Source organism: Cetorhinus maximus, chromosome 16, assembly GCF_964194155.1.
Source record: "Cetorhinus maximus chromosome 16, sCetMax3.hap1.1, whole genome shotgun sequence".
NCBI lineage: Eukaryota > Metazoa > Chordata > Chondrichthyes > Lamniformes > Cetorhinidae > Cetorhinus > Cetorhinus maximus.
This window is the reverse complement of record NC_135894.1, coordinates 59779959-59807880: the sequence shown is the minus strand read 5'-3', so window position 1 is coordinate 59807880 and position 27922 is coordinate 59779959. Positions and strand designations below refer to the sequence as shown.

The window sequence follows — 27922 nt, the reverse complement described above, 5'->3', positions numbered from 1 at the left end:
GGGAAAGATGGAAGTATTGTGGGGGTGTTGGATGAGTGCAGTGGGGAAATGGAGCGGGAACGAAGGAAGGGCAGTGGGGAAAGAATGGGACCATGAGTGAGGATTCAGAGGGAGTGGTCTGTGAAACCAATTGAAGAATCCTGTGGGGGGGGCAATGTGAGGGAACTGGTGATATGATGGAATAATTACAGTTAAAGGGGGCAGTGGTAAGGTGGGAGGATGAGGGTCCTGCAATGAAGGGTGAAGCGGTTGAATGGGTTTTAGGGTTGTTGGAGGAAAGACAAAATGAAATGTGGATCCTTGTGGTGAGAAGGACAAGGGTGGGGGGGGCATTGAAACATTGACTAGGCTGGGCTCATCTGGGAGAAAGGGGACTCTCACTGTAACAGGCCGAAGGGTGATGGGTTCAAGGGTGACTGCGGGGAGGTTGACTGTGACACTGATATCCCATGATGGGGGGATGCTGGGGGAACAGAGGGAGGATAAAAGATGTTTGAGAAAGCCTCGAAGGTAACGCACACCATGGCTGCTCCAGACCTACCCAGTGGCTCAAAGTCCAGATATGGAAATACTGGATGGGGAGTAGGGTCATCGGGTGGGGGGAGCTGCAAGTCAGCTCAGCTGGACAACTAAAGGGGAACCCCAACATGTCGTTCTGACTAGGCAAATGCGATTATATTGAAAAGGCTGTGAAGGGCAAAGGAGCAGAGTGTGCGGAAAACTTCTCACACGTGACTCACAAGGGACATGGCAAAGATCGATGCCTCCCTGTGCACCCACGATGCTGGAGGGATATAGACCCAGGCAAGGTTTACCCCTTGAATATAAGGGCTGCGTGCAGGCATTAAAGTGAACAGATGCAATGAAAGGACAGCAGACCTCCTTAAGGTGCAACTGTACATATATTAACTAGCGTGAATCAACAATGAGCAATGATGTTGCATCTGTGCAACAACAGTGAGACCAGTACTAATATATTTTATGTTTTCTGCCACTGCATCTAGGTGCTCCCCCGATATCCACAGTAGGGTTGGAGGCAGCCTGCTCACCGCTATGCCCTATTGTCTTTGATGACTTTGGTGGGCGTCCTTTGGAGCCTGGAGGATCCTGGCTTATTTTGGGTCTCCTGCTCTGGGGCAGGTGCAACCTCTGTGGTCCCAGAGCTGATGGGGTCACAGACGGAGGGGATTCGGAATGACCAGGCACCATCAAACAGTCCTGAGGGAGGCCCCAGGGATATCTGCCTGATGCTGCTCCTCTCTTTGGGTGCTCGAGGGTCCCTCCATGAGGGAAAGCGGCACCTGGAGGGAGGTTGAGGTGCCCTATCTCCCTCTCATATTGTCACTGCAAAAGCTCACCCATGGCTATGGTGATAGAGTGCAGGTCTGCACGCGTCACTGGCAGAAACTGAGCATTCTGCTGGACCAGGTTCTCCATGGTGTTTGCTGCCTTTTCCATGAAGACCTCAATGCACGCACTTCATCAGCCAGCATGGACTCTCCGCCTCACATGCCATTCTGCTGAGGGCCTTCAACACCTCTGACTGATGTTCCCCTGCACGTTGCTGCATCTCCAGAATCTTGTCTAGGATTTCTCCCAGAGGGTCGTCATCTGACTCAGACTTAGCTGAAGCCTCTTCCCTAACAGTCCTCTGAGTGCCGGTGCCCTTGGCTGTCCCTGCCTCCTCCAGCTGCAGACAAATGTCAGTGAGGTGACCACCAGAGCGTGACACCCTGCCTGAACTAGATCTAGTACCCACCAAGTTGTGTGTCTCTGGGCTGGTGGAGGGTGCAGGTGACTGCAGTGACAGCTCTACAGGTTCATCGTCCTCATCCTCCTCATTCCTCCATGGGTTGGAGGCTGGTGTTGGATGCATTTGGGGTCCCTCGAGAAGGTGGTGGTGGTGAGCTACCTTCTTGAACTGCTGCAGTTCATGTCATCTAGGTACACCCACCGTGCAGTTAGGGAGGGAGTTCCAGGATTTTGACCCAGCAACAGTGAAGGAACAGCGATGTATTTCCAATTCAGAATGGTGAGTGGCTTGGAGGGGAACTTCCAGGTGATGGAGGTCCCATGCATCTACTGCTCTAGCCCTTCTAGATGGTGGTAGTCATGGGTTTGGAAGGTGCAGTCTAAGGAGGCTTAATAAGATTCTGCAGTGCATCTGGTAGATGCCTACTGCCATTGTGCATCGGTGGTGGAGGGAGTGAATGTTTGTGGATGAGGTGCCAATCAAGTGGACTGCTTTGTCCTGGATGGTGTTAAGCTCCTTGAGTGTTGTTGGAGCTGCAGTCATCCAGGGAAATGAAGAGTATTCCATCACACACTCCTGACTTGTGCCTTGTAGATGGTGGGCAGGCTTTGAGGAGTCAGGAGGTGAGTTACTCATCGCAGGATTCCTAGCCTCTAACCTGCTCTTGTAGCCACAATAATTATATGGCTAGTTAAGTTCAGTTTCTGGTCAATGGTAATCCCTAGGATGTTGAGAATGGGGATTCAGCAATGGTAATGCCAATGAATGTCAAGGGTCAATGGTTAGATTCTCTGTTGTTGGAGAAGGTCAATGCCTGGCACTTGTGTGGTGCGAATGGTATTTGCCATTGTCAGCCCAAGTCTGGATATTGTCCAGGTCTTGCTGCATCTGGACATGGACTGATTCAGTATCTGAGGAGTCACAAATGGTGCTGAACATTGTGCAATTATTGACGAACATCCCCGCTTCTGACTTTATGATGGAAGGAAGGCCATTGATGAAGCACCTGAAGATGGTTGGGCCTAGGACACTACCCTGAGGAACTCCTGCAATCACTGGAACTGAGCTGATTGACCTCCAACAACCGCAAACACCTTCCTTTGTGCTAGGTATGACTCCAAACAGCAGAGAATTTTCACCCAATTCCCATAAACACCAGTTTTGTGAGGACACCTTGATGCCACACCCAGTCAAATGCTGCCTTGATGTCAAGGACAGTCACTCTTACCTCACCTCTAGGATTCAGTTCTGTTGTCCATGTTTGAACCAAGGCTGTAATGAGGTCAGGAGCTGAGTGGCCCTGATAGAACCCAAATTGAGTATCAGTGAGCAGGTTATTGCTAAGCAAGTGCCACTTGATAGCACTGTCGATGACCCCTTCCATCACTTTACTAATGATTGAGAGTAAACAGATGTGGCAGTAATTGGCCGGGTTGGATTTAACCTGCTTTTTGTGTACAGGACATACCTGGGCAAATTTCCACATTGCCTGGTCAATGCCAGTGTTGTAGCTGTCCTGGAACAGATTGGCCTGGGGTGCAGAAAGTTCTGGAACACAAGTCTTCAGTACTATTGCAAGAATATTGTCAGGGCCCATAGCCATTGCAGTATCCAATGCCTTCAGCCATTTCTTGATATTTAAGTGGAGTGAATCGAATTGACTGAAGACTGGCATCTGTGATGCTGGGACCTCAGGAGGAGGCCAAGATAGATCACCAACTTGGCACTTCTGGCTGAAGATTGTTGCAAATGCTTCAGCCTTATCTTTTGCACTGATGAGCTGGGTTGCCCCATCATTGAGGATGGGGATATTTGTGGAGCCTCCTACTCCAGTGAGTTGTTTAATTGTCACCATTCCCGACTGGATGTGGCAGGACTGCAGATCTTATATCTGATCCATTGGTTATGGAATCGCTTAGCTCTGTTTATCACTTGCTACTTATGCTGTTTGGCATGTGTTGTAGCTTTATTAGGTTGACACCTCATTTTTGGGTATGCCTTGTGCTGCTCCTGGCATGACCTCCGGCACATTTCATTGAACCAGGGTTGATCCCCTGGCCTGGAGGTAATGGTAGAGTGGGGGATATACTGGGCCATGAGGTAACAGATTGTGGCTGAATAGAATTCTGCTGCTGCTGATGGACCACAGCACCTCATGGTTGCCCTGTCTTGAGTTACTAGATTTGTTCGCAATCTATCCCATTTAGCACATTGGTAGTGCCACACAACTCATTTGAAGCCTACGGGCTTCAAAGCTGTTAACTGTTAACAGTATAATAAAGTAATTAAAATAAACCAAAGTAAAATAAAGCTAAGACATGTCAGGGAAGCTCAGTCGAGTGGAATGTATGTCCTGTCGTATGTGGGATGTCATGGATGCTACCAGTGTCCTAGACAATGGTATGTGCAGGAAGTGCTGCCAGCTGCAGAACCTAGAGCTCCTATGTTGCCTCCCTGGTGCCAGGGTCAAGGATGTCACCGAGTGGCCACAGGACATTCTCCTGGGGGATGGTGATCAGCCAGAGGTCCTGGTCCACATTGCTACCAGTGACATAGGTAGAAAGTGGGATGTGGTCCTGCGGTCATAATTTTAGGAGCTAGGTCAAAAATTAGCAAGCAGGACCTCAAATGTAGTAACCTCTGGATTACTCCCAGTGCCACAGAAATAAGAGGATAAGGCAGATGAATGCCTGGCTGAAAACATGGTGCAGGAGGGAGGGTTTTAGATTCCTCGGACACTGGGACTGGCTCTGGGGAAGATGATACCTGTATAAGCTGAATGTGTTGCACCTGAACACAGCTGGGACTGAGTTCTTTGCAGGGCATTCTGCTAGTGCTGCTGGGAGGGCTTTAAACTAACTTGACAGTGGTGTGGGAACCAAGAGAGAATATTAGGGAGGAATACCAGGGTGCACAAAATACTGGGAGACACAGATAGCACTAGTATAGAGAATAGTAAGTTAATAGAGTTGGAGTAAGGGTGAAAGTCATGGGACAGAATTTTCCCCACGTTGTGGGGGGAAGTTGGTGGGCTGGCGCATGCAGGCGGGCTTCCGATCAGCGCCCCCGATCGGAGGCGCGGTGCCATTTACGTCGGTGGGCCAATTAAGGCCCGCCCAGCGTGACGTCTCTATGATGCCCGCACAGGGAGCTATGCGCTCCCTGTGCAGGCAGGGGGGAATGCCTGAAATCGAGAGTGCGCTCTTTTGCGCATGCACATGAAAGAGCGCACTCATCTCCCTGAGGCTAAGTGCTGCCTAAGGGAGATCGCCTCTACGTTCAACAATATTAAAAATAGAAAAAAAACATTCCCTTACATGTCCCCTCATGTGACATGTTCATAATTTCCATTCAAAATTTTTAAAACCCTACATGAAACCTCATCCCGCCGGTGGATGAGGTTTCATGTTTTTTCTAGTTGCTGCCAGGGCTCCTGGCCTGCTCACCACCCTTAAGGTTGGATGGGCAGGTCCTTTAATTGCTTAATTGATCCTGTCAATGGCCTCAATTGGCCATTGACAGGTCGGCAGGCGCGCAGCTGATTTTGCTGCGCCCCCGCCTTCCTGAAAATTTAAATGGGGCGGGGTGACATCGGGAGTTCCGCCCGATGTCATCCCGCATCATTTTATGCGTTGGCGAGCAGGCCCCGCCCCCGCTCGCCGACAGTAAAATCCTGCCTATGAAGTCTAAATCCGTGTTACTTTGCATGTATGTGAATGCACGGAGTATAGTAAAGAAAATTGTGAAGTTGCAAGAGCAGATTGTCATGTGGAAATATGATGTTGTGGTGATAACAGAGACCTGGCTCAAGGAAGGGCAGGACTGGGCATTTTATATTCCTGGGTACAAGATGTACAGGAAAGATAGGAAAGGAAGAAAAGGAGGAGGGGTGGCAGTATTGGCTAAGGAGAGCATTGCAGTGCTGGAGAAAGAGGATGTCCCAGAGGGTTCAAGGACAGAATCAATTTGGCTAGAGCTAAGGGACAAAAAGGCTGCAATTTTTGCTCAGTGTAGACTATAGACCGCCAACTAGTGGGAAAGATGTAGAGGAACAAATCTGCAGGGAAATTACAGAGAGATGCAGACATTATAGAATAGTTATAATGGAGGGCTTTGATTACCCGAATATAGACAGGGACAGTGATAATATAAAGGCGGAGAGGGGCAAGAATTCCTAGATTGTGCTCAGGAGAATTTTCTATTGTATGTGTCCTGTCCAACAAGAAAGGATGCACTGTTGGATCTAGTTCTTGGAAATGTGGCGGGCCAAGTAGATCAAGTGTCAGTGGGGAAACATTTAGGAGACAGTGATCATTATATCATAAGGTTTAGGATGACATAGAAAAGGACAATGTGCAATGCAGAGTAAGAATAATTAATTGCGGGAGAGCTGGCTTCAATTGGGCAAGAACGGTGTTAGGCCAGATAGACTAGAACCAAAGGTTGGCAGGAAAATCTGTCATTGAACAGTGGACTACCTTCAAAGAAGAAATGGCTCAGACAGTCATATTCTAACGAAAGGGGAAGGTAGGGCAAACAAATCCAGAGCTCCCAGTATGAAACAGGAGATAAAATTAAGATAAAGAAGAAAAAGTGTGCTTATGATAGGTGTCAGGTAGAAAACACAATTGAGAACCAAGCAGAATGCATGAGGTTCAGAGGGGAGGTGAAAAAGCAGATAAGAGAAGCAAAGGGGGATTGTGAGAAAAGACTGGCAGCCAACATAAAGGGGAATCCCAAAGTCATCTATCGGCACACAAATAGTAAGAGGGTGGCAAAAAGAGGAGTGGGGCCGATTAGGGACCAGAAAGGGGATTTACACATGGAGGTAGGGGGCATGGCTGAGGTGTTAAATGAATACTTTGCACCTGTCTTTACCAAGGAAGCAGATGCTACTGAGGCCACGGTGACAGAGGAAGAAACTCTGTCACTTGAAGTGTTCAAAATTGATGAGGAGGAAGTGTTGGATAAACTGTTGGCACTTAAAGTTGACAAAACACTGGGACCAGATGACATATATCCAAGGATTTTGAAGGAAATAAGAGTAGAAATTGCAGGGGCACTTGCCATAATCTTTCAGATTTCCCTAGACTCGGGGGAGGTGCCAGAGGACTAGAGAATTGCAAACATTACACCTTTGTTCAAAACAGGTTGCAAGGATAAGCCCAGTAATTACAGGCCAGTCAGTTTAACTTCAATGGTGGGGAAGCTCCTAGAAACAATTATTTGGGATAGGTTTAGTAGTCACATAGAAAAATGTGGTTTGACTAGGAAGAGCCAGCATGGATTTCTGAAGGAGAAATCATTTTTGACTAACTTGCTGGAGTTTTTTTGAAGGGCTAACAGAAGGGTAGAAGAGGGTAATACTGTTGATGTGGTGTACATGGATTTTCATAAGGCACTTGATACAGTGCCACACAACAGACTTGTGAGAAAAGTTATAGCTGATGGAATAAGAGGGACAGTAGCAACGTGGATACAAAATTAGCTGAGTAATAGGAAACAGAGAGTAATGGTTAATGGATATTTTTCAGGCTGAGGAAGGTTTGCAGTGGAGTTCCCAAGTGTTGGTATTGGGACCCTTGCTTTTCCTGATATATATTAATGATCTAGATCTTGGTATGCGGCAGACCATTTCAAAGTTTGTGGATGATATGAAACTTGGAAGCATTGTAAACTGTGAGGAAGACAGTACAGAACTTCAAAAGGATGTGGACAAGTTGATGGAGTGGGCAGATAGGTGGCAGATGAAGGTCAATGTGGAGAAGTGTGAGGTGATGTATTTTGGTAGGAAGAACATGGACAAGCAATATAAAGTAAGGGGCACAATTCTTAACGGTGTGCAGGAGCAGAGGGACCTGGGTATACATGTGCATATATCATTGAATCTGGCAGGACAGGTGGAGAGAGCAGTTAATAAAGCAAGCAGTATCCTGGGCTCTATTAATAGGGGCAAGGAGTACAAGAGCAGGGAGGTTATGATGAGCTTATGTAAGACACTAGTTAGACCTCAGCTGGAGCATTGTGTATAGCTCTGGGCTCCACACAATAGGAAGGATGTGAACACATTGGAGAGAATTCAGAAGAGCTTTACAAGAATGGTTCCAGGGATGAGAAAATTGAGTAATGAAGACAGATTGGAGAGATTGGGACTGTTCTCCTTGGAGAGGAGAAGATTAAGAGGAGGTTTGGTAGAAGTGCTCAAAATCACGAGGGGGCTGGATAGGGAGAAACTGTTCCCACTCATAAAAGGATCAAGAATGAGAGGGCACAGATTTAAAGTGATTTGCTAAAGAAGCAAATGTGATGTGAAAAAAAACTTTTTCACATAGCGAGTGGCTCACGTCTGGAGTGCACTGCCTGGAAGTGTGGTGGAGGCAGTTTCAATCGATACATTCAAGAGGGCATTAGATGATTATTTAAATAGAAATAACAGGGTTATGGGGAAAGGGCAGGAGAATGGCATTAAGTCATAATGCTCATTTGGAGAGCCGGTGCAGACACAATGGGCTGAATGGCCTCCTTCTGCATCATAACAATTCTGTGTTTCTGTGAAGTCTATTATGTGGTACTTTATTAATCAGCTTTAAAAGTCCACATACATAATATCAACCACACTACCCTCATCCACCCTTAACCGTTACTTCAGCAAAGAGATCAATTAAGTTAGTCAAACATGATTTACCTTTAACAAATCGGTGCTGGCATTCATTTATTAACCCATATTTTTCTGAGTGTCAACTAATTTTCTCTCTGAAAGATTATGCATCACCACTGTTAGGTTGATTGGTCTGTAATTCTTGGACTCATCCCTCTCCCCTTTAATGAACAGAGGCATAACATTTACAAGTTTCTAGTCAACTGGCTCCACTCTCATATCTAAGGAGTATTGGAAGATTATGGCCAGAATTTCCATAATTTCAACTCTTACTTCCCTCAGTAACCTAGAATCCAGCTCATTCCAGGTGATTTTTCTACTTTTGAATGCTGCGAACCTTTTAAATACCTCATTATCTATTGCTCTCTTACCTAATTTGTCAACTACCTCCCCCTTTACTATGACATTGGCAGCGTCCTCATCTATGTGAAGACAGATGCAAAGTTCTCATTTAGAAATTCAGCTATATCCGCTGCTTCCGCAAGATGATCTCTTTTTGGTCTCTAATTAGCCCCATCATTCCTTTGACTACCTTTTACTATTTATATGTTTATACAAGACTTTTTGGTTTCCTTTATGTTGCTTGCTAACCTATTTTCATACCGTTGCTTTGGCCCTCTTTCCATTTTCAGTTCTCCCTGTAATGTTCATATGCAACTTGATTCTCCACTTATGAACCTAATATTTGTCATAGGCAACCTTTCTCTGTTTCATTTCCATTCCTATATCTTTAGTCATCCATCAAGTTTTGGATGCCTTTGTTTTCCAGTGTGGAAATGTGTGTAGTGTGTACCTTAACTATCTCTTCTTTGAAGGCCTCCTATTGTTAACTCACTGTTTTACCTACCCATCTTGGATTCTGATCCACCTGAGGCAAATCGCTTTTCAACTTACAAATATTAGCCCTCCTCCAGCTGAATATTTTTACATTTGATTTTTCTTTGTACTTTTCCAAAACTATTTTAATCCAAATAATATTGTGTTTAATAAATGCTTTCCCATTGAAAGTGGCTGCATTTGCCCTCAATGCATTCCCTAGAACTAGACCAAGCACTGCTTCCTTCATTATTAGGCCAGAAACTCACTCTTTTGTACACATTTCAGATATTCCTCTCCTTCTTTGCCCTTTCCATTGTTACTTTTCCAATCTATAGGAGGATAATTGAAGTACCCCATTACTACAACTCTAAAGTTATTGCATCTTTGTGGAATTAACCTGAAAATTTGTCCCTCTATCTTCTCATGATTTGGTAGCCTGTAGTATATAACTAGCATCATAACAGGCCCTTTATTTATCCTTAATTCTAGCAAAGATATTCTGCCTTTGAGCCCACGAGTACACCATCCTTTTCTAGTGCTGTAACAGTATATTTGAGCAATGCTGCCACCTCCCCTCCTTTTTTCCCCCTTCCTATCTTTCCTGAATATATTGTTGCCAGGGATAAAACATGCCCTTTCCTCCCCTTGTTTGAGTCAGGTATCCATCCAATTTCTACCAGCATCAGCTATCCCGGCAATAGTTGCGCCTTATGTTTCTCATTTTAACCTACCCCTTGTTCATTGCAAGTGAAAAACTTGGCACTGTAGTGCCATTGGTCTTTGCTAGAATACATTCAGATTAGGTGCATGGACATTTGGTAGGCACATAGTGGGAAGGGCTAAATTGGACATGGAAATTTGAGCGCTTCATTATTGGAGCAGAAAACCAGCAGAGACTTCTTATGCCCAATTTGAAGGCCAGTCCAGTGAGCTTCCCTGATTTTAGTACCCATAAATGCTGAAAACAACTTTGAATTTCAGGACTTGCAAACTAATATCGCTCCTGCGCGATTAACACACCAATAATGGAAAAGCTCTGACTTACATGTTCATATAATTGTTACTAATATTAATTACTGATTTTTTGAAGATTTTTTAAAAAATAGTTCAGTAAAGATTTGTAATGTTTATGTTTGGTGGTTCATAGGATAAAGCACACTGGCATAGTGAGAACAAAGTAAAGTTGAGACTTTGAGGCTGGATCAACAGTGGATCTTCCCGTAATGCTGTTGAGTAATTCAAAGAATGCAGAATTTTTCATGCATTCTTTCAGTTTCATGGAGATTGGTACTATATCTAGCCCTTCAACTACCAGCACACAGTGGCTGCAGTCTGTATTGCCTTGCAGGATGAACCTCGCTCATGCGCAACCTCCATCCCCAAGAAAGACAAGAGCAGCAATGTCACGGGAAGATAATTGGGCCGGGTTTTATGCTCCCTTGATGGCATGTTTAAAGGTGGTAGGGGCTTGTAAAATGCAGCGCATGGTCGGCCCAGCGCCTTACCCCCAACCCCGACCTATCTCCCATTTTACGAGGTGGGGGGGGGGGCGCACAGAGGAGGCATCTGGCAGCCTGCCCACCCTGAGGCCTATTGAGGCCCTTAAGTGGCCAATTAATAGCTATTTAAGTACATCATTCTGCCCCTGCCGTTATTTTACCCATGGCAGGGGGAGGCCCACGCCGAGTGGGTAGCCCGGCAGCTTTTACCGGATAGGCTGGTGTCGGGCAAGGTGGTGAGGGGAAACTCCTTTAGGAGCCCTCTGTGTCTATCAGAGGCACACCCCCAAGGTCATACACCACCCCCTTAAACATCTCCCCACAGCCTTTTAAACCCAACCCCCCACCCCCATCACTGGGGCCTGCCAGCCAGGACCCACCGATACTCCAGACTTACCTTCAGTCTGGTCTCCATAACCTCCTCTTGCTCAGGGGCATGCTTTAGTCCACCACTCGAACCTGGCGCTGCTGGGACTACAGAACTACCGGCCAATCAGATTGGCTGGCAGCTCTCTGCGGTGGGACTTCCTCTCCAGAAGGAGGTGGAAGCCTTACCCTGAGCCAATTAATATCCCATCGAGCATAAAATGGCTGTTTTTTTTTTTGGGCAGGCTCTGACTGATTTTTTTTTAGGCTGGTGGGGTGGGTGGGGGGCTGATGGTGGTGGTGGTGATGGTGGTGGTGTTGTGCAGGGAACATGGTGCCTTGTGAAATCTCACCCACTACCTCCAGGACCCCTCTTAAGTCAAACACCGTCCTGATTTATGCATACATTTCCATTTCTTCATTGTAACTCCGTTGCTGGAGCATCATATCCTTAAACATTACAGTGGTTTAAGAAGAACCACTATTACCATCTTCTGAAGGCAACTATGGATAGGCAATAGTGTGACCTTGCCAGTGATGCTCATATCCTGAGATCAAATTTTTAAACATTATTATGATCAAATCATTCAGATTTTCCTGTAGATCAGATTTTCCTTTACTCATTTATGGGATGTGGGCTTCACTGGCTGGGCCAGCATGTATTGCCCACCCCTAATTGCCCTTGAGAAGGTGGTGGTGAGCTGCCTCTTGAACTGCTGCAGTCCCTGTGGTGTAGGTACACCCACATTGCTGTTAGGGTGGGCATTCAAGGATTTTGACCCAGCGACAGTGAAGGAACGATGGTAGAGGTTGTGGGTTTCTAAAGTGCTGCCTAAGGAGCCTTGGTGAAATTAAACAAAACATTCAGTTTCAAGGATAACAACTGATCATTTTTATAGAAAGTGACTAACCTAAATATGGGATATTGTTTCTGTCTTAGTATTTTTCTACTTCTCTTCCTGTCACTAGGTATCCCATGCCATTCACAGCACATTTCCTACCTTGTAGTGATCAGGAATTTGTAGTATCACCTCAAACTGGAGAATTGCTTCCTCATGGCTCTACTGGGACTCTATTTACTGTTGGATTCACCCCACGTATGTACAGCAAAAAGTACAAGGCAAAACTGCTGATTCAGGTGAGTCTAATAGACAGGAAAAGCACTACATTCAATTTTAATCTTAATAAATTGCACAATTCCTTCAAAACTCTCAAAGCAACATAACTATTTATAAAAACAGAAAATACTGCAAATACTGAACAAATCTGTACAGAGAGAAACAGAGTAGACATTTTGTTTGATGTAACATTGGCCTATAGCTTCCATTCCCCGGGACTTTGTAGCTGGGGGCTTCCCCAAAGATGCATGGAAGGATTGCGCGGCAATTGCCCGGGAAGTTCAAACTTCCGTTGGACAATTGTGGACCAGTATTCTTATTTCCCAGTTTTTACTGTTTTTCCAATGGAACCATCGGACACTGTGATTTAAATCGCAAACTTCGGATGGTTGTGACTGTCCTACATTAATAGTTACCCAGAAATAGTTAGAAGTATTAAAACCACTTCGAACTTCTGGGTAACTAGAGTACGGACCACCCTGTCCCTATACAGGACCCCCGACTACACCCCGACCCCACCCCCCCCGAACCCCATTGGGAGTATTTCCAACATTTTCTGTTTTTAATTCAGATTTCAAGCATTAGCAGTATTTTGCATTGGTAACAGCATAACTGTTTATTTGGTTAAAAAAACATTTTTGTTGCAAATGTGCTTTGTTTTAATAATTAAATCTACACCTATTGGGTCATGAACATTATCTTAGGAACTGAAACAACTTGCATGGATTAGATGCCAAGTGAACCTTTTAGCCTGCCCCAGAAAAAGCCTTTAATTTCACTCTCAGAAGAGTACCACGTAATATTTCTTTTATACCGAACCAAGCTCCTTGCAATCTCCCCGAGTGAAATTGCGAATATAATGTTGCAAGTGTGGAAAGGAGGTGAATTTTGTACCGCAAACTTTCATCTGCTAAGAAGTGATTTGCTTTGAATGAACTCATTTAATTCAGGACCTCTTCAATCATCAGATAAAAAAACAATGTACTTCATCCAGCATTCTAAACTGGATCCAAGCCCACGATCCAGAGGCTAAACCCAATAGTTATAGCTTCTTACAATAGTTAGCCCCATCTTTTATGAAGAAAATATAATTTGACTGATACTAGCACCAACACATAATAAAATTGTGCTGTGTCTGCAAGGCTGCCTTTGGGACATTAATGTGCATTAGAGTGAAGAGAATTTTAACAAAAATGTGTTTTATGGGATTCTTGTCTTGAATATAGGGTGCCTTAAGCAATGCACTTTATAGCAGTGTGTCAGAAAGTGTTAAAGCATTACTTTATCTGCTCCTTAGGTGATAGAAATACAAGCACACAGGATCAAATTACAGGAGAATGATAACAAATAGTGACAGATACCTGCAGTCCTATAGTAGATCCAGAATAGCTGGCCTGGTATATATTTTTTTAGTTGTAGCCTAGCATTAATGCCTTTGTTCTTCTTTGACTGAAGTGACTTTGTTTCTCCAACTTTGATGCCAGCTGTCTCTTGCTCAACTGTAAAGGCAGATATATGGATCCAGGATTTCTATAGGACCACCATCAACACTATTTATCAATCTATAAAAATGTGTGTTTGTAATTCACACTCCTCTCTGCATCAATATAAATATGGTTGTGCTCCTGTACAGTGTTCTGTATTAGCAGTCTGATCAAGAATTTGCTAAGTTGGCTTAATAAGTCTAAATGGGATCAATTGCTCTCTTTTCCCCAGAAAAGAGGTTGACTGATGTAATGTGACATAAAATCAGATTTTCTGCTTGAGTTTGGAACTATTGATAGAAGCTCCTGTTTCAACATCTGGGAGTTTCGCAAACATACTGGTCTCAAAATTCTCATGCGCTGAGAGTTGTGATGTCATCCCCAGTGAGTCTAGAATGTGTCTGCTGGTGCTCTGCAGAGTTCAATCTATTGGTGTCTCATTGGTCATAAATTTAGATATCCATTGGTGATTTTTTTGGTGTGAACCCCATGTCAAACAGTTATACTGTTCTGTGTATCCTTTCAAGGCCTGCTTAAAGATTGCCACAACAAACTGGGAGAGAAGCAGGCAAGTAGGAATAAAGCCCCAACCTTTCCTCCATCGCTTCCTATGCCTCACAACCTCCACATTAATGTTGTTAAAGGTATGCCCATAAGAAGTCCCAGTACTTGAGTAGCCCTGACTGTTGGTGGGAGTGAGGGTGTCATAATTTTTCAATGGTCTCCTGCAGGCAAACTGAAGCAATTCCAAGGCTATGTGAGCTGAATTCCAAACCATTCAAACTTACGGCAGTCTCCTGGTTCAATACCTCCTCACTTTCACTAGTCTCAGCTGATCCTGAAAATAGTTGTGCCTTCGATTTTTCATGGTAACTTACTGTGCCTGTGTGTTGCAAGAATAAATGCAGGATCTTTGAGGCTTTATCATCAATAGCTCTCTTTTAAATATTAATTAAATTAATTGCGTGAAGACTTGCCAGATGGATCACAAGAAAAGCCAAATTGCATTAGGAAGTTTGAGGGCATCGATTTTGAGCTTAACACTGGCAAAATTGGCTTCTGCGCCAATTGAGATATCCTAACTTAATGCTGAAGAACAACAAAAATGCATGGAATTTGAAGACAATTCAAACAATTAACGAGTCACCCATAGCCATCAATGCAACTTCACAAAGTTTCTGTTAAGATTATCCTATTTCTTGACTATTCTGTTAGAGGAAGAATGCAAGCTGCCGCTATAGGAATGTCAAAGACAAGAGGCACCACTCCGACCTACTGTTATCTCCCAATTTAGAATACAGGCCAAAGGGAATATTTCTGGAGATCAGAAGAACACTTTGTATGAAGACTAATCTTCAGCAAGGAGGAAGTGATAGAATTGTGTCACATGCTGCAAGATGACCTCCATCTACAATCTCCAGGGAAAACACTACACTACTTTTTGCAATAAAATGGTAATAGAACTCTGAACCTTTGCCTCTGCCTATTCCTAGGATTCCACAAAGGGTATCAGTAACATCAGCCAATCTGCAATTCATACATATATAAAGAATGTAATTGGCAGACCAAACTGTCTCTTTTTCAATGGTCAACTGTAACTAGTAGGAGAAGTCCCTGGGTTTTGCTCAGATTGCAGGATTTCTAAAACTACAGTCTGTTTTAGATTACCCTGGCCAGAACAGTGGAGTCTCATGAACAGCAAAGCCTTCCATTCAATCAACATAAATGATTGGTGTGATCCTGTGCAGTTATCATGATGAATTAATTTTATAACAAAGCCCCAATGTTTGGCTCTGATAACAATATACACAATTGACTCTTTCAAGACCAAGGCTGTCCACTGAAGGGATGGCTTGTGACATGTGTAACGTCCACAAGCACCAAATGGGTATAATTATTATCGTATCTCATTTACAACCATGGTCGAGCATGCTGTAGGAATGAAGCAAATATTCCAATGCCTTAGGAGGTCAGGGGGCCCCCTCTACCCAGTCACAGGTCATCATGGCTTGCTACGTGCACCCAACTTTGCTGCTCAATGTGGAATAAGCATGAAGATTTCAGAAGAGGATGCCTTCTGAGAGTAAAATCACACATGAAATACAGAATGCTGAGGATTCCACTGATGAGCCATAATTGCAAGCCACTGGCGATGTCCATCAAGACTTGATTCGAGAGTCTTTCACATAATGTTACTTTAGTCCCATTATAGTCTTCCCTATATTTTTACCTATTTTCAGAAATTGTGTGATTAGTACCACAGTTACTCCACACTGCCAAAGTGAAATATTTCTCTCAGGTGGAAGGAAATTGTCACCCAGAGATAAAGGAATATCTGTTCCACATCTCCCCCTGTTACCAGGCTCTGTCTCAACATTCTAATTTTCTCAGAGCTGACTTGAAGATCATTGTGTTTACAGAAGCTGCAATAGGCATGACCTCATGGGCTGCCCGAGGAGGAAGAGATAATGGAACCAGAAGCCTGGTTAGCATAAGTATGAATGTTCCTAAAAGATGCTGTGATTGACATCACGGACTCACAGAAGACGGCTCAGAGTTATTACACAGTACGTGGTACTGAACCACACAGATTGTGAAATCCTCCATAGCAACCACCATGTTGGGAAAATGCCAGAGCCCATTATTAAGGGAGAAATAGCAGGGCATTTAGAAAAGCTTAACATAATCAAACAGAGTCAACATGGTTTGTGAAAGGGAAATTATGTTTGACAAATTTGCTAGAGTTCTTTGATGATATAATAGGCAGAGTTGATAAAGGGGAACTAGCAGATGTAGTGTATTTGGATTTCCAGAAGGCCTTCAAAAGGTGCCACATAAAAGGATATTGCACAAGATAGGAGCTCACGGTATTGGGGGTAATGTATTAGCATGGATTGACGTTTGGTTAACACACAGAAGACAGGGAGTCGGGATTAATGTGTCTTTTTCAGGTTGGAAAGATGTAACTAGTGGAGTGCCACAAGGATCAGTCCTAGGGCCTCAGTTATTTACTATCTATATTAATAACTTGGAGGAGGGGACAGAGTGCAATGTATCCAAATTTGCTGATGATACAAAAATAGGTGGGAGGGCATGTTGTGATGAGGACATAAGGAATCTGCAAGGAGATATAGAAAGATTGGGTGAGTGGGCTAAAACCTGGTAGGTGGAGTTTAATGTAGGAAAGTGTGAGGTCATGCACTTTGATAGGAAGAATCAAAAAAAAGGCAGACTTTTTTAAAGGGAGAGAGACTCCAAAAAAGTGCAGCACAGAGGGATCCGGGTGTTCTTGTGCATGAAACACAAAAGGTTAGCATGCAAGTACAGCAAGTAATTAAGAAGGCAAATGGAATTTTGGGCTGTATTGCTAGGAGGTTGGAGTTTAAAAATAGGGAAGCCTTGTTACAACTGAACAGGGTGTTGGTGAGGCCGCATCTGGAGTACGGTGTACAGTTTTGGTCCCTGTATTTAAGAAAGAATATACTAGCATTGGAGGCAGTTCAAAAGAGATTCACCAGGCTGATTCCTGGGATGAAGGGATTGATTTATCAAGAACGGCTAAACAGGCTAGGCCTTTACTTATTAGAGTTTAGAAGAATGAGGGGTGATCTTATTGAAACGTACAGGATTCTGAGGGGCTTGACAGGGTAGATGTTGAGAAGATGTTGGGGACATTGTTACAGAATAAGGGGACACTCATTTAAAACTGAGATGCGAAGGAATTTCTTCTCTCAGAGCGTAGTGAATGTCTGGAATTCTCTATCTCAGAGAGTTGTGGAGGCTAGATCACTGAAAGTATTTAAAGAGGAGGTAGATAGATTTTTGAAATATCAGGGAGTTGAGGGCTAAGAGGAGCTGGCACTAAAGAGGAGTTGAGGCCTGGGGCAGATCAGCCATGATCTTATTGAATAGCGGATCAGGCTTGAGGGTCTGAATGGCCTACTCCTGCTCTTATTTCTTATGTTGTTATGTTCTTAAGTTCTGAAAGCTCCTATAGACACTGTCAGATGAAACAAAGGCCAAGGTGCATCTAGTTTGCATTCTTCTGTTGTATGATATTTCATTGAGACCTATGGAATTCTGAGGGGGTTTGATAGGGTAGATACTGAGAGATTGTTTCCACCAGCTGGGGAGTCTAAAACATGGGGGCACAGTCTCAGGATAAGGGGCCAATCATTTATGACTGAGATGAGGAGGAATTACTTCACTCGAAGTGTTGTGAATCTTTGGAATTCTCTATCCCAGAGGATTGTGGATGTTCCATCGTTGAATACATTTAAGGCTAGAATATACAGATTTCTGGTTTCACAAGGAATTAAAGAAGATAGGGAGTAGGCGGGAAAATGGAGTTGAAGCCCATAATCGTATTGAATGGTGGAGCAGCCAGGACGGGGCCATTTGGTCTGCTCCTCCTCCTATTTCTTGTGTTCTTGAGACACAGCAATAATGTTGTTGACCAATCACAGCAATCAGTTTATAGTAATTAGTCTACAACAGAGCCCAGACATAAGGTAAAGAAATCCCAGTGATGGCAAGCTTTAGGAACCGTAGATCCCAAACTTCTTTCTCTTTTCTATGAGCAAACTCCTTCTGCAAGGAGAATAAATGGGATTGAATAAATGGGATTGCCTGATAGATATTAACAAGAGGAGCATTCAGGTGTAGCCATGTATCAATCAACAATTCACTCTGTACATAATTGCAGGAACAAGCATTATACTGTTACAATAGATTGGAAGGAATTGTTAACTATGTGGGGCACGTTAATTTAAAAGCAGAATGGAGGAGCAGCAGAAAACTCTGCTGCATTCTGTGAAAACATGAGAAGCTTTCAAAATATGTCAGAATATGTGGAGGCTGATCATGCATTAACAGTTGCATCAGTGAGAGATGCAAGTGGTGTTTCCAACCTTGGCACATATGGTGATTCACTAAACTTTTTGTTGAAGTGCATGCAGATTCTTGAAATTATGCTGCTGGAATTTATACGGGCAGCCATACATTGCCGAGCATCTTGTCCAAGCTCTCTGTGGGACACAGTGATTATTCCCAGAGGAGAGGAGCTCCCTCCTGTGCTGCAGCTGGTCTAGTAAACTTAACAAAGCCACCCATAAAAATGAGGTTACCTTCTGTTGGTACTGGTGCTTGAAACATGCCAGCAAAGTTACTTTCTTTCTTTGCCTAGAATAACAATGGTGGGCATTCTAACCCCACAAAAGTTGGCGGATTTGGGACAATGCTTCCTCTAAGCTGTGTGCAAGCAAGTTGGTCCCTTTAAGCTATCGGACATGCGCAGCCATCTTAAAAAAATTCAAAGGACCCATGCACTTAAACAAATCTGCAATGCGCTACAAATACAAACTTAGAGGTATGTTGGTTTGGGTTAAATAGGTAAGTAAAATAATTAATTTTGGATTGCGACTGCAACCGAGCTCCAATGTGCCCATTTCCCAATTTAATGGTGGCTCACTTGGATGAATGCAACTAACTTCCTTGCTTTGGTAGGGGCATTAATTAGTGTAGGTGGTGGGTATTTATTGTTGTAATTAGATCCTTATGCGATATTAAAAGTCTGATGATGACCATGAAACCATTGTCATAAAAACCCATCTGGTTCATTAATGTCCTTTAGGGAAGAAAATCTGCCATCCTTACCTGGTCTGGCCTACATGTGACTTCAGACCCACAGCAATGTGGTTGACTCTTAAATGGCTTCTGAAATGGCCTAGCAAGCCACTCAGTTCTCAAGGGAATATAGGGATGGGCAATAAACGCTAGCCTATCCAGCGATGCCTCCATCCCATGAATAAATAATTTTAAAAATTAGGTGTTTTTAAATTGGAATGTACTTAGGTTTAAATTTAACTTGTCCAGCAAGGGTTTCTATGGCCTGGGAAACTGACAAGTGAAATAGAAAAAGATTGAGCCACAGTTCAGGTGGGCATTTAAAATTGTGATTGCCACATCTGAATTAAAGTTCTCAGCTGGTGTCCCATTTTCTTCTGCCAAATGTTTGGTAGAGAGTACTTGTGTTGATGCAGTATTTTCAACATTTTTGGAACGTTCAAACAAAATCAGGATGGGAAAAACATTGGCTGTGTTTGACAGAAGAGGAAAACTATTACCAGCCATTACGGTGTTGACTTACACAGGAAAGAGATGCACAGGAGAAAGGCCAAGGTCGCAGGATGCACGACATGCTTTGTAGGTTTACCGATTCTTGGAAAAGCGGTGGTTCTGCAGACTTGATTTGCCATGTCAGGCCTTGGCAAACATCTGTACCCTCCTTGAAGAAGACCTGCTGGCTGCTGGATCTGGGCAGGTACACATTACCACATTACATGACTATGAAGGATGGCACCTCCCTCAATGTTTTGCCACCGGTTTTCTGCAGGGCACTAATGGAGACATGCAAAGGGTCATGCAATTCACAGTTTATAAATGCACATAGCAGGTGGTGGATGGATTGTTTTCTAGGGTTGGGAGTTATGTAAACAGAATGACTGGCTTCCCACAGCTACAAGGTGTCATCAATTTAACATATACTAATCTGAGCCCTAACACAGTGACCAGGAGTCTTTATAAACCCCAAGGGATATTATTCCATCAATGCACAGCTGGCTTGCAACCACAAAAGGAGGTTCATGCAAGTATGAGCCAGTTTTCCTGGAAGCTGTCATGATTCTTTCTACTGTGACATTCCATCATTCCAGTTCTTTTTATTCCAGGAAGCAGAATTAAGGGATGGTTTGTAGGAAACAAGGGATACCCCCTTCAAACTTGGCTCATGAGGCCTGTGAAAAATTCCACCAGTGAGACATAGGAGCCCCACAGTGAGAGCCACTTGACCACAAGGTATATCATAAAGCAAGCCATCGGCATGTTGAAGATATGCTTAAGGTGCCTAAATAGGTCTGGAGGAGCCCTTCAATACTCACCAGTGAGAATGTCCAGAAGCATAGTGATTTCCTGCATCCCTGCACAACATTGCATAGCAGAGAGGATTGCAGGTGGAGGAGGATGAAGGGGCTAAACATCATCAGATCAGAAGAAAATAGAGGAAGATGAGGACAGTGACAAGAATGGGGCACCCATGACCAGACAAGATGCTCACATTGCTGCCTGGGATGCCCTAATATCCTAATATCGCATGTTCATATTTTCTCATATATCTAGCATTGAATCACAGCAAAACCAAAGAAATGGACCTGCGGTCTACTCCCACCATCAGGACCACCGTGCTCACCAAATCCCTCACTTTGCACTAAACATTCCTTCAGCCACTCATCCACTCATTGGCCTTCCAATCAATGGCTCCCGCCATGTATTAACATTCATTATGAAGCAAAAGGAAAGATTAATTGGCCCTCAGGCTGCATTAGTGGGCAGGTCATGGAAGTGGTGCTAAGCAATAAATTTTATGTAACATAAAATAAGGAAGCTTATCAACATAGTTTTTTGTCAAACAGCCATGTGTATATCCTTGGTGAATTACAATTTCTATACTTCCTATCATTTCTTTGTGGTGCATCCGAGGTCGCTTCACTGGAATATCAAAGGTTAAGGAACTGAAAAAGTGACATCACGGGAAAGCTGTGACCTGATTGGTTGGTAGGAAATCTGCACCAATTTTGAAAAAAAAACACTGCAAAGCTAATTAATTAATTAATTATCTAAGTCGAGATCGTTGGGCAGGTGATGTGCTGTAGCTGTATGATGTGGGAGCTGGCAGATCCCATTGCGAGCCGCAGTGACCACATCTGCAGCAAATGTTGGTTACTGGAGGAACTCCGGCTCAGAATTGACGAGCTGGAGTCCGAGCTCCAGGTGCAGTGGCACATCTGGGAGGGGGCGAGTTACCCGGACGCTTTGTTTGAGGAGGCGGTCACACCGGGTAGATTAATTACCTCAAGTCCGGTCAGTGGTCAGGGTCAGCAGGGTGTGATTGCAAGTGAGGCAGGTAGAGGGATCCTGTGTTCAGGAACAGAGGAGCCTCAGCTCTTGACCTTGTCCAACAGGTACGAGGTACTTGCTCCCTGTGTGGATGAGGAACAGGGCTGTAGGGAGGATGAGCCAGCTGACCACGGCACCATGGCACAGGAGGCCATTCAAGAGGGGGGAGCAAAAAGACAAGTGGTAGTTGTAGGGGATTCTATAATTAGGGGAATTGATAGCATCCTTTGTAAGCAGGATCGAGAGTCCCCCATGGTAAGTTGCCTGCCCGGTGCCAGGGTGAGGGACATCTCTGACCGGCTTGAAAGGATATTGGAGAGAGAGGGGGACGATCCAGTTGTTGTGGTCCACATCAGGATGAATAACATAGGTAAGACTAGGAAAGAGGACGTGTTTGGAGATTATCAGGAACTAGGAACTAAATTAAAGAACAGGTCCTCAAGGGTTATAATCTCCGGATTACTACCCGAACCACGTGCAAATTGGCAAAGGGACGCGAGAATAAGGGAAGTAAGCACGTGGCTAAAGGAGTGGTGCGGGAAAGAGGGGTTCCATTTCGTGGGGCACTGGCATCAGTATTGGAATAGGAGGGATCTGTACCGTTGGGACGGTCTCCACCTGAACCGATCTGGGACCAATGTTCGAGCGAAAAGGATAAATAGTGTGGTCAACAGGACTTTAAACTAGAAAGTGGGGGGGGGGGGGGGGGGGGGGGGGGGGGGGTAAAACTCCAAGAAGTATGACTAATGGGAAACAAAGCAGCAGGTTAGCGTGTGGGGGGGGTGGATTCAACTTCATGGAAAATTATGAAAAAACTGAAAAGAAAGGAGAGCCCAGGAGAGGCTATTAAAGCCTCCACAACATAAAATAGGACAGAGTGTTTGGAAAGGGCTATGAATCTAACTTCAAGCACATCAGACAATGAGAAAGGGAACGGGGAATACAGGACTGAAGGTGTTGTATCTGAATGCACGCAGTATACAAAATAAGGTAAATGAGCTTGTGGCGCAGATTGAAATTGGCAGGTATGATGTGGTGGGCATCACGGAGACATGGCTGCGAGGGGATCAGGACTGGGAGCTAAATATCCAAGGATATACATCCTATCGAAAAGATAGGCAGGTTGGTAGAGGGGGTGGGATTGCTTTATTAGTAAGAAATGAAATTAAATCAATAGCAAGAAATGACATAGGGTCAGATGATGTAGAATCTGTGTGGGTAGAGTTGAGGAACTGCAAAGGTAAAAAAAAAACATAATGGGAGTTATGTACAGGCCTCTGAACAGTAGTCAGGATGTGGGGCACAAGATACACCAGGAGATAGAAAAGGCGTGTAAGAAAGGCAAGATTACAGTGATCATGGGGGATTTCAATATGCAGGTAGACTGGGAAACTCAGGTTGGTAGTGGATCCCAAGAAAAGGAATTTGTGGAATGTCTACGAGATGGCTTTTTGGAGCAGCTTGTGGTGGAGCCCACGAAGGAACAGGCAATTCTAGATTTAATGACGTGTAATGAGGCAGATTTGATAAGGGAGCTTAAGGTGAAGGAACCCTTTGGAGGAAGTGACCATAATCTGATAGAATTTACCCTGCAATTTGAGAGGAAAAAGCTGGAATCAGATGTAACGGTATTACAGTTGAATAAAGGCAACTACAGAGGCATGAGGTAGGAGCTGGCCAGAATTGACTGAGAGATGAGCCTAGCAGGAAAGACAGTGGAACAGCAATGGCAGGAGTTTCTGGGAGTAATTTGGGAGACACAGCAAAAATTCATCCCTAGGAAGAAGAAGCGTACTAAAGGAAGGACAAGGCAACCATGGCTGACAAGGGAAGTCAGGGACAGCATAAAAGCTAAAGAGAAAGCATACAATGGGGCGAAGAGCAGTGAGAAACCAGGCGATTGGGAAGCCTACAAAGACCAACAGAGGACAACCAAAAAAGAAATAAGGAGGGAGAAGATTAAATATGAGGGTAAACTAGCGAGTAATATAAAAGAAGATTGCAAGAGTTTTTTTTAGATATATAAAGGGTAAGAGAGAGACAAAAGTGGACATTGGGCCGCTGGAAAATGATGCTGGACAAGTAGTAGTGGGGAACAAAGAAATGGCGGAGGAACTAAATAGGTACTTTGCCTCAGTCTTCACGGTGGAAGACACGAGTAACATCCCCAAAGTTCAAGAGAGTCGGGGGGCAGAGGTGAGTATGGTGGCCATTACCAAGGAGAAGGTGCTAGGAAAACTGAAAGGTCTGAAGGTGGATAAATCACCTGGACCACCCCAGAGTTCTGAAGGAGATAGCTGAAGAGACAATGGAGGCGTTGGTGGTGATCTTTCAGGAATCACTCGAGTCAGGGAGGGTCCCAGAGGACTGGAAAATCGCAAATGTAACCCCCCTTTTTAAGAAGGGAGTGAGGCAAAAGATGGGAAATTACAGGCTGATTAGCCTGACCTTAGTCATTGTTAAGATTTTAGAGTCCATTATTAAGGATGAGATTTCAGAATACTTGGAAGTGCATGGTAAAATAGGGCAAAGTCAGCATGGTTTCATCAAGGGGAGGTTATGCCTGACAAATCTGTTAGAATTCTTTAAGGAGGTAACATGTAGGTTAGACAAAGGAGAGCCAATGGATGTTATCTACTTGGACTTCCAGAAGGCCTTTGACAAGGTGCCGCACAGGAGGCTGCTCAGTAAGATAAAAACCCATGGTGTTAGAGGCAAGGTACAAGCATGGATAGAAGATTGGCTGTCTGGCAGGAGGCAGAGAGTGGGGATAAGGGGGTCCTTCTCAGGATTGCGGCCGGTGACTAGTGGAGTTCCGCTGGGGTCAGTGTTGGGACCACAACTTTTCACTTTATACATTAATGATATAGATGAAGGAACTGAGGGCATCCTGGCTAAGTTTGCAGATGATACAAAGATAGGTGGAGGGACAGGTAGTATTCGGGAGGCGGGAAGGCTGCAGAAGGATTTGGACAGGTTAGGAGAATGGGCAAAGAAGTGGCAGATGGAATACAACGTGGGCAAGTGTGAGGTCATGCACTTTGGTAGGAAGAATAGAGGCATAGACTATTTTTTAAATGGGGAGAGAATTCAGAAATCTGGAGTGCAAAGGGACTTGGGAGTCCTAGTCCAGGTTTCTCTTAAGGTTAACTTGCAGGTTGAGTCGGTTGTTAGGAAGGCAAATGCAATGTTGGCATTTATTTCGAGAGGATTAGAATATAAAAGCAGGGATGTGCTGCTGAGGCTTTATGAGGCTCTGGTCAGACCACATTTAGAATATTGTGAGCAATTTTGGGCCCAGTATCTCAGGAAGGATGTGCTGGCCCTGGAGAGGGTCCAGAGGAGGTTCACGAGAATGATCGCAGGAATGAAAGGCTTAACATATGAAGAACATTTGAGGACTCTGGGTCTATACTCGATGGAGTTTAGAAGGATGAGGGGGGATCTGATTGAAACTTACAGAATACTGAAAGGCCTGGATAGAGTGGACGTGGGGAAGATGTTTCCATTAGTAGGAGAGACTAGGACCCAAGGGCACAGCCTCAGAGTAAAGGGAAGACCTTTTAGAACAGAGATAAGGAGAAACTTCTTTAGCCAGAAAGTGGTGAATCTATGGAATTCATTGCCACAGAAGGCTGTGGAGGCCAGGTCATTGAGTGTATTTAAGACTGAGATAGATAAGTTCTTGATTGGTAAGGGGATCAAATGTTACGGGGAGAAGGTATGAGAATGGGGTTGAGAAACTTATCAGCCATGATTGAATGGCGGAGCAGACTCGATGGGCCAAATGGCCTAATTTCTGCTCCTATGTCTTATGGTCTTGTTTGTTTGAAGTTTTTAGAATCTTGAAAAGAATTTATAGGGTGGATAGAGAGAAATATTTTTTGCTGATGGAGGATATTAGGACAAAAGAACATTGTTACGGACAGGGAAGAGATGCTAGGGATGGTTCCCCCCTTTTCCTACCTCTTGACTGACTGAAGACAACGTGTTTGTAAAAAGGTGTTTTAATCCCTGAGTGCTGCATTTGTCAAGAACAGATAAATGACAGGTTTGCTTTTAAGTTTAAAAAGAAAGGTAAATGATTATTATCCCACACCCTAATATATACCCAATCACACCCACTCGCACACTTATACTGACCCACAGATACTCAAGAAAAGTGTGATTACAAAAGGTAGCATGCATTTAAGTCGAGAGATCTTTGTCATACTTGCTTTTCCCCGGAGTGAAGTCTTGAAATGGTGCAGGCCTTGTAATCCTTTCTTGGTCCACTGAAGAAGAGTCTGGAGCCCCAGCTATGACTGTCTCTTTATGGGGTATGTGGAACATTCCTTGTTCCAGTCCTACTCCGGCCCTTTCTCACAACTCTTTCTCCGGTACTTCGATGATTACTTTGGTGCTGCTTCATGCTCTCGTCGGGACCTGGAAAAATTTATTAATTTTTCTTCCAATTTCCACCCCTCCATCATTTTCACATGGTCCATCTCTGACACTTCTCTTCCCTTCCTTGGCCTCTCTGTCTCAATTTCTGGTGATAGACTGTCCACCAATATCCATTACAAGCCTACCGACTCCCACAGCTACCTCGACTGCAGCTCCTCACACCCCGCTTCCTGTAAGGACACCATCCCATTCTCTCAGTTCCTTCGCCTCCGTCGCATCTGTTCTGATGATGCCACTTTCAAAAACAGTTCCTCTGACATGTCCTCCTTCTTCCTTAACCGAGGTTTTCCACCCACGGTGGTTGACAGGGCCCTCAACCGTGTCCGGCCCATTTCCCACGCATCCGCCCTCACACCTTCTCCTCCCTCACAGAAACATGATAGGGTCCCCCTTGTCCTCATTTATCACCCCACCAGCCTCCGCATTCAAAGGATCATCCTCCGCCATTTCCGCCAACTCCAGCATGATGCCATCACCAAACACATCTTCCATTCACCCCCCCTGGCAGCATTCCATAGGGATCGTTCCCTCCATGACACCCTGGTCCACTCCTCCATCACCCCCTACTCCTCAACCTCCTCCCATGGCACCTTCCCATGCAACCGCAGAAGATGCAACACCTGCCCCTTCACTTCCCCTCTCCTCACCGTCCAAGGGCCCAAACACTCCTTTCAAGTGAAGCAGCATTTCACTTGCACTTCCCTCAACTTAGTCTACTGCATTCGTTGCTCCCAATGCAGTGTCCTCTACATTGGAGAGACCAAACGCAGACTGGGTGACCGCTTTGCAGAACACCTTCGGTCTGTCCGCAAGCATTACCCAGACCTCCCTGTCACTTGCCATTTCAACACTCCACCCTGCTCTCATGCCCACATGTCCGTCCTTGGCTTGCTGCATTGTTCCTGTGAAGCTCAACGCAAACTGGAGGAACAGCACCTCATCTTCCGACTAGGCACTTTACAGCCTTCCGGATTGAATATTGAGTTCAACAATTTTAGATCATGAACTCTTTCCTCCATCCCCACCCCCTTCCGTTTTTTCCCCCTCCTTTTTGTTTTTTTCCAATAATTTATATAGATTTTTCTTTTCCCACGTATTTCCATTATTTTTAAATGTATTTCCATCCATTGTTTTATCTCTACCTTTTAGCCTTTTTAGTATTCCTTCAACCCACCGCACCCCCACTAGAGCTATCTGTACCTTGTTTGTACTGCTTTCTACCCTTAATTAGCACATTCCTTCAGATAATATCACCACCTTCAAGACCTCTTTGTCCTTTTGTCTGTGACATATTTTGGTTATCTCCACCTATCACTGGCCCTTTACCTAGCTCTTCTTGTCCCAACAACCCCTCCCCCCTTAAACCAGCTTATATTTCACCCCTTTCCTATTTTTACTTAGTTCTGTTGAAGGATCATGAGGACTCGAAACGTCAACTGTGCTCTTCTCCACCGATGCTGCCAGACCTGCTGAGTTTTTCCAGGTATTTCTGTTTTTGTTTTTGTTTTGGATTTCCAGCATCCGCAGTTCTTTGCTTTTATAAAAGAGTCTGGAGGTTTAGGAAGATGGATTTTCCATTAGCCATTGTTCACAGTAACAGATTTCTCTAGTTCTACTCCAGTCGAGGTGCAATTGAAGCTCTTTAGCAAAACCCTGATCCAGGTCCTCAGGTAGGGAGGTCAAGGCCAGCTCAAATCTCTGACTACTGATGTTTCTTAGGCAGGCCTTGTTCCTTCATTGGGTGGATGTCTCTCCTCTCATCTGCTACAAAAATGTGCCTTTATTAAATCTCATCAGAAACCTAGTTTGTCATATGACAAGAGCAT

At 44.4% G+C, this 27922-nt stretch overlaps 1 protein-coding gene across 1 annotated transcript in view; it reads left to right on the top strand.

Moving 5' to 3' along the window:
- Positions 1–27922, top strand: part of LOC144691873 (cilia- and flagella-associated protein 47-like) — a 647761-nt gene that overhangs the window by 592918 nt on the left and 26921 nt on the right. Inside the window, exon 63 of the mRNA XM_078560450.1 lies at positions 12065–12233. Coding sequence (XP_078416576.1) covers positions 12065–12233 — 169 coding nt within the window. The remainder of the gene's footprint in view (positions 1–12064; positions 12234–27922) is intronic.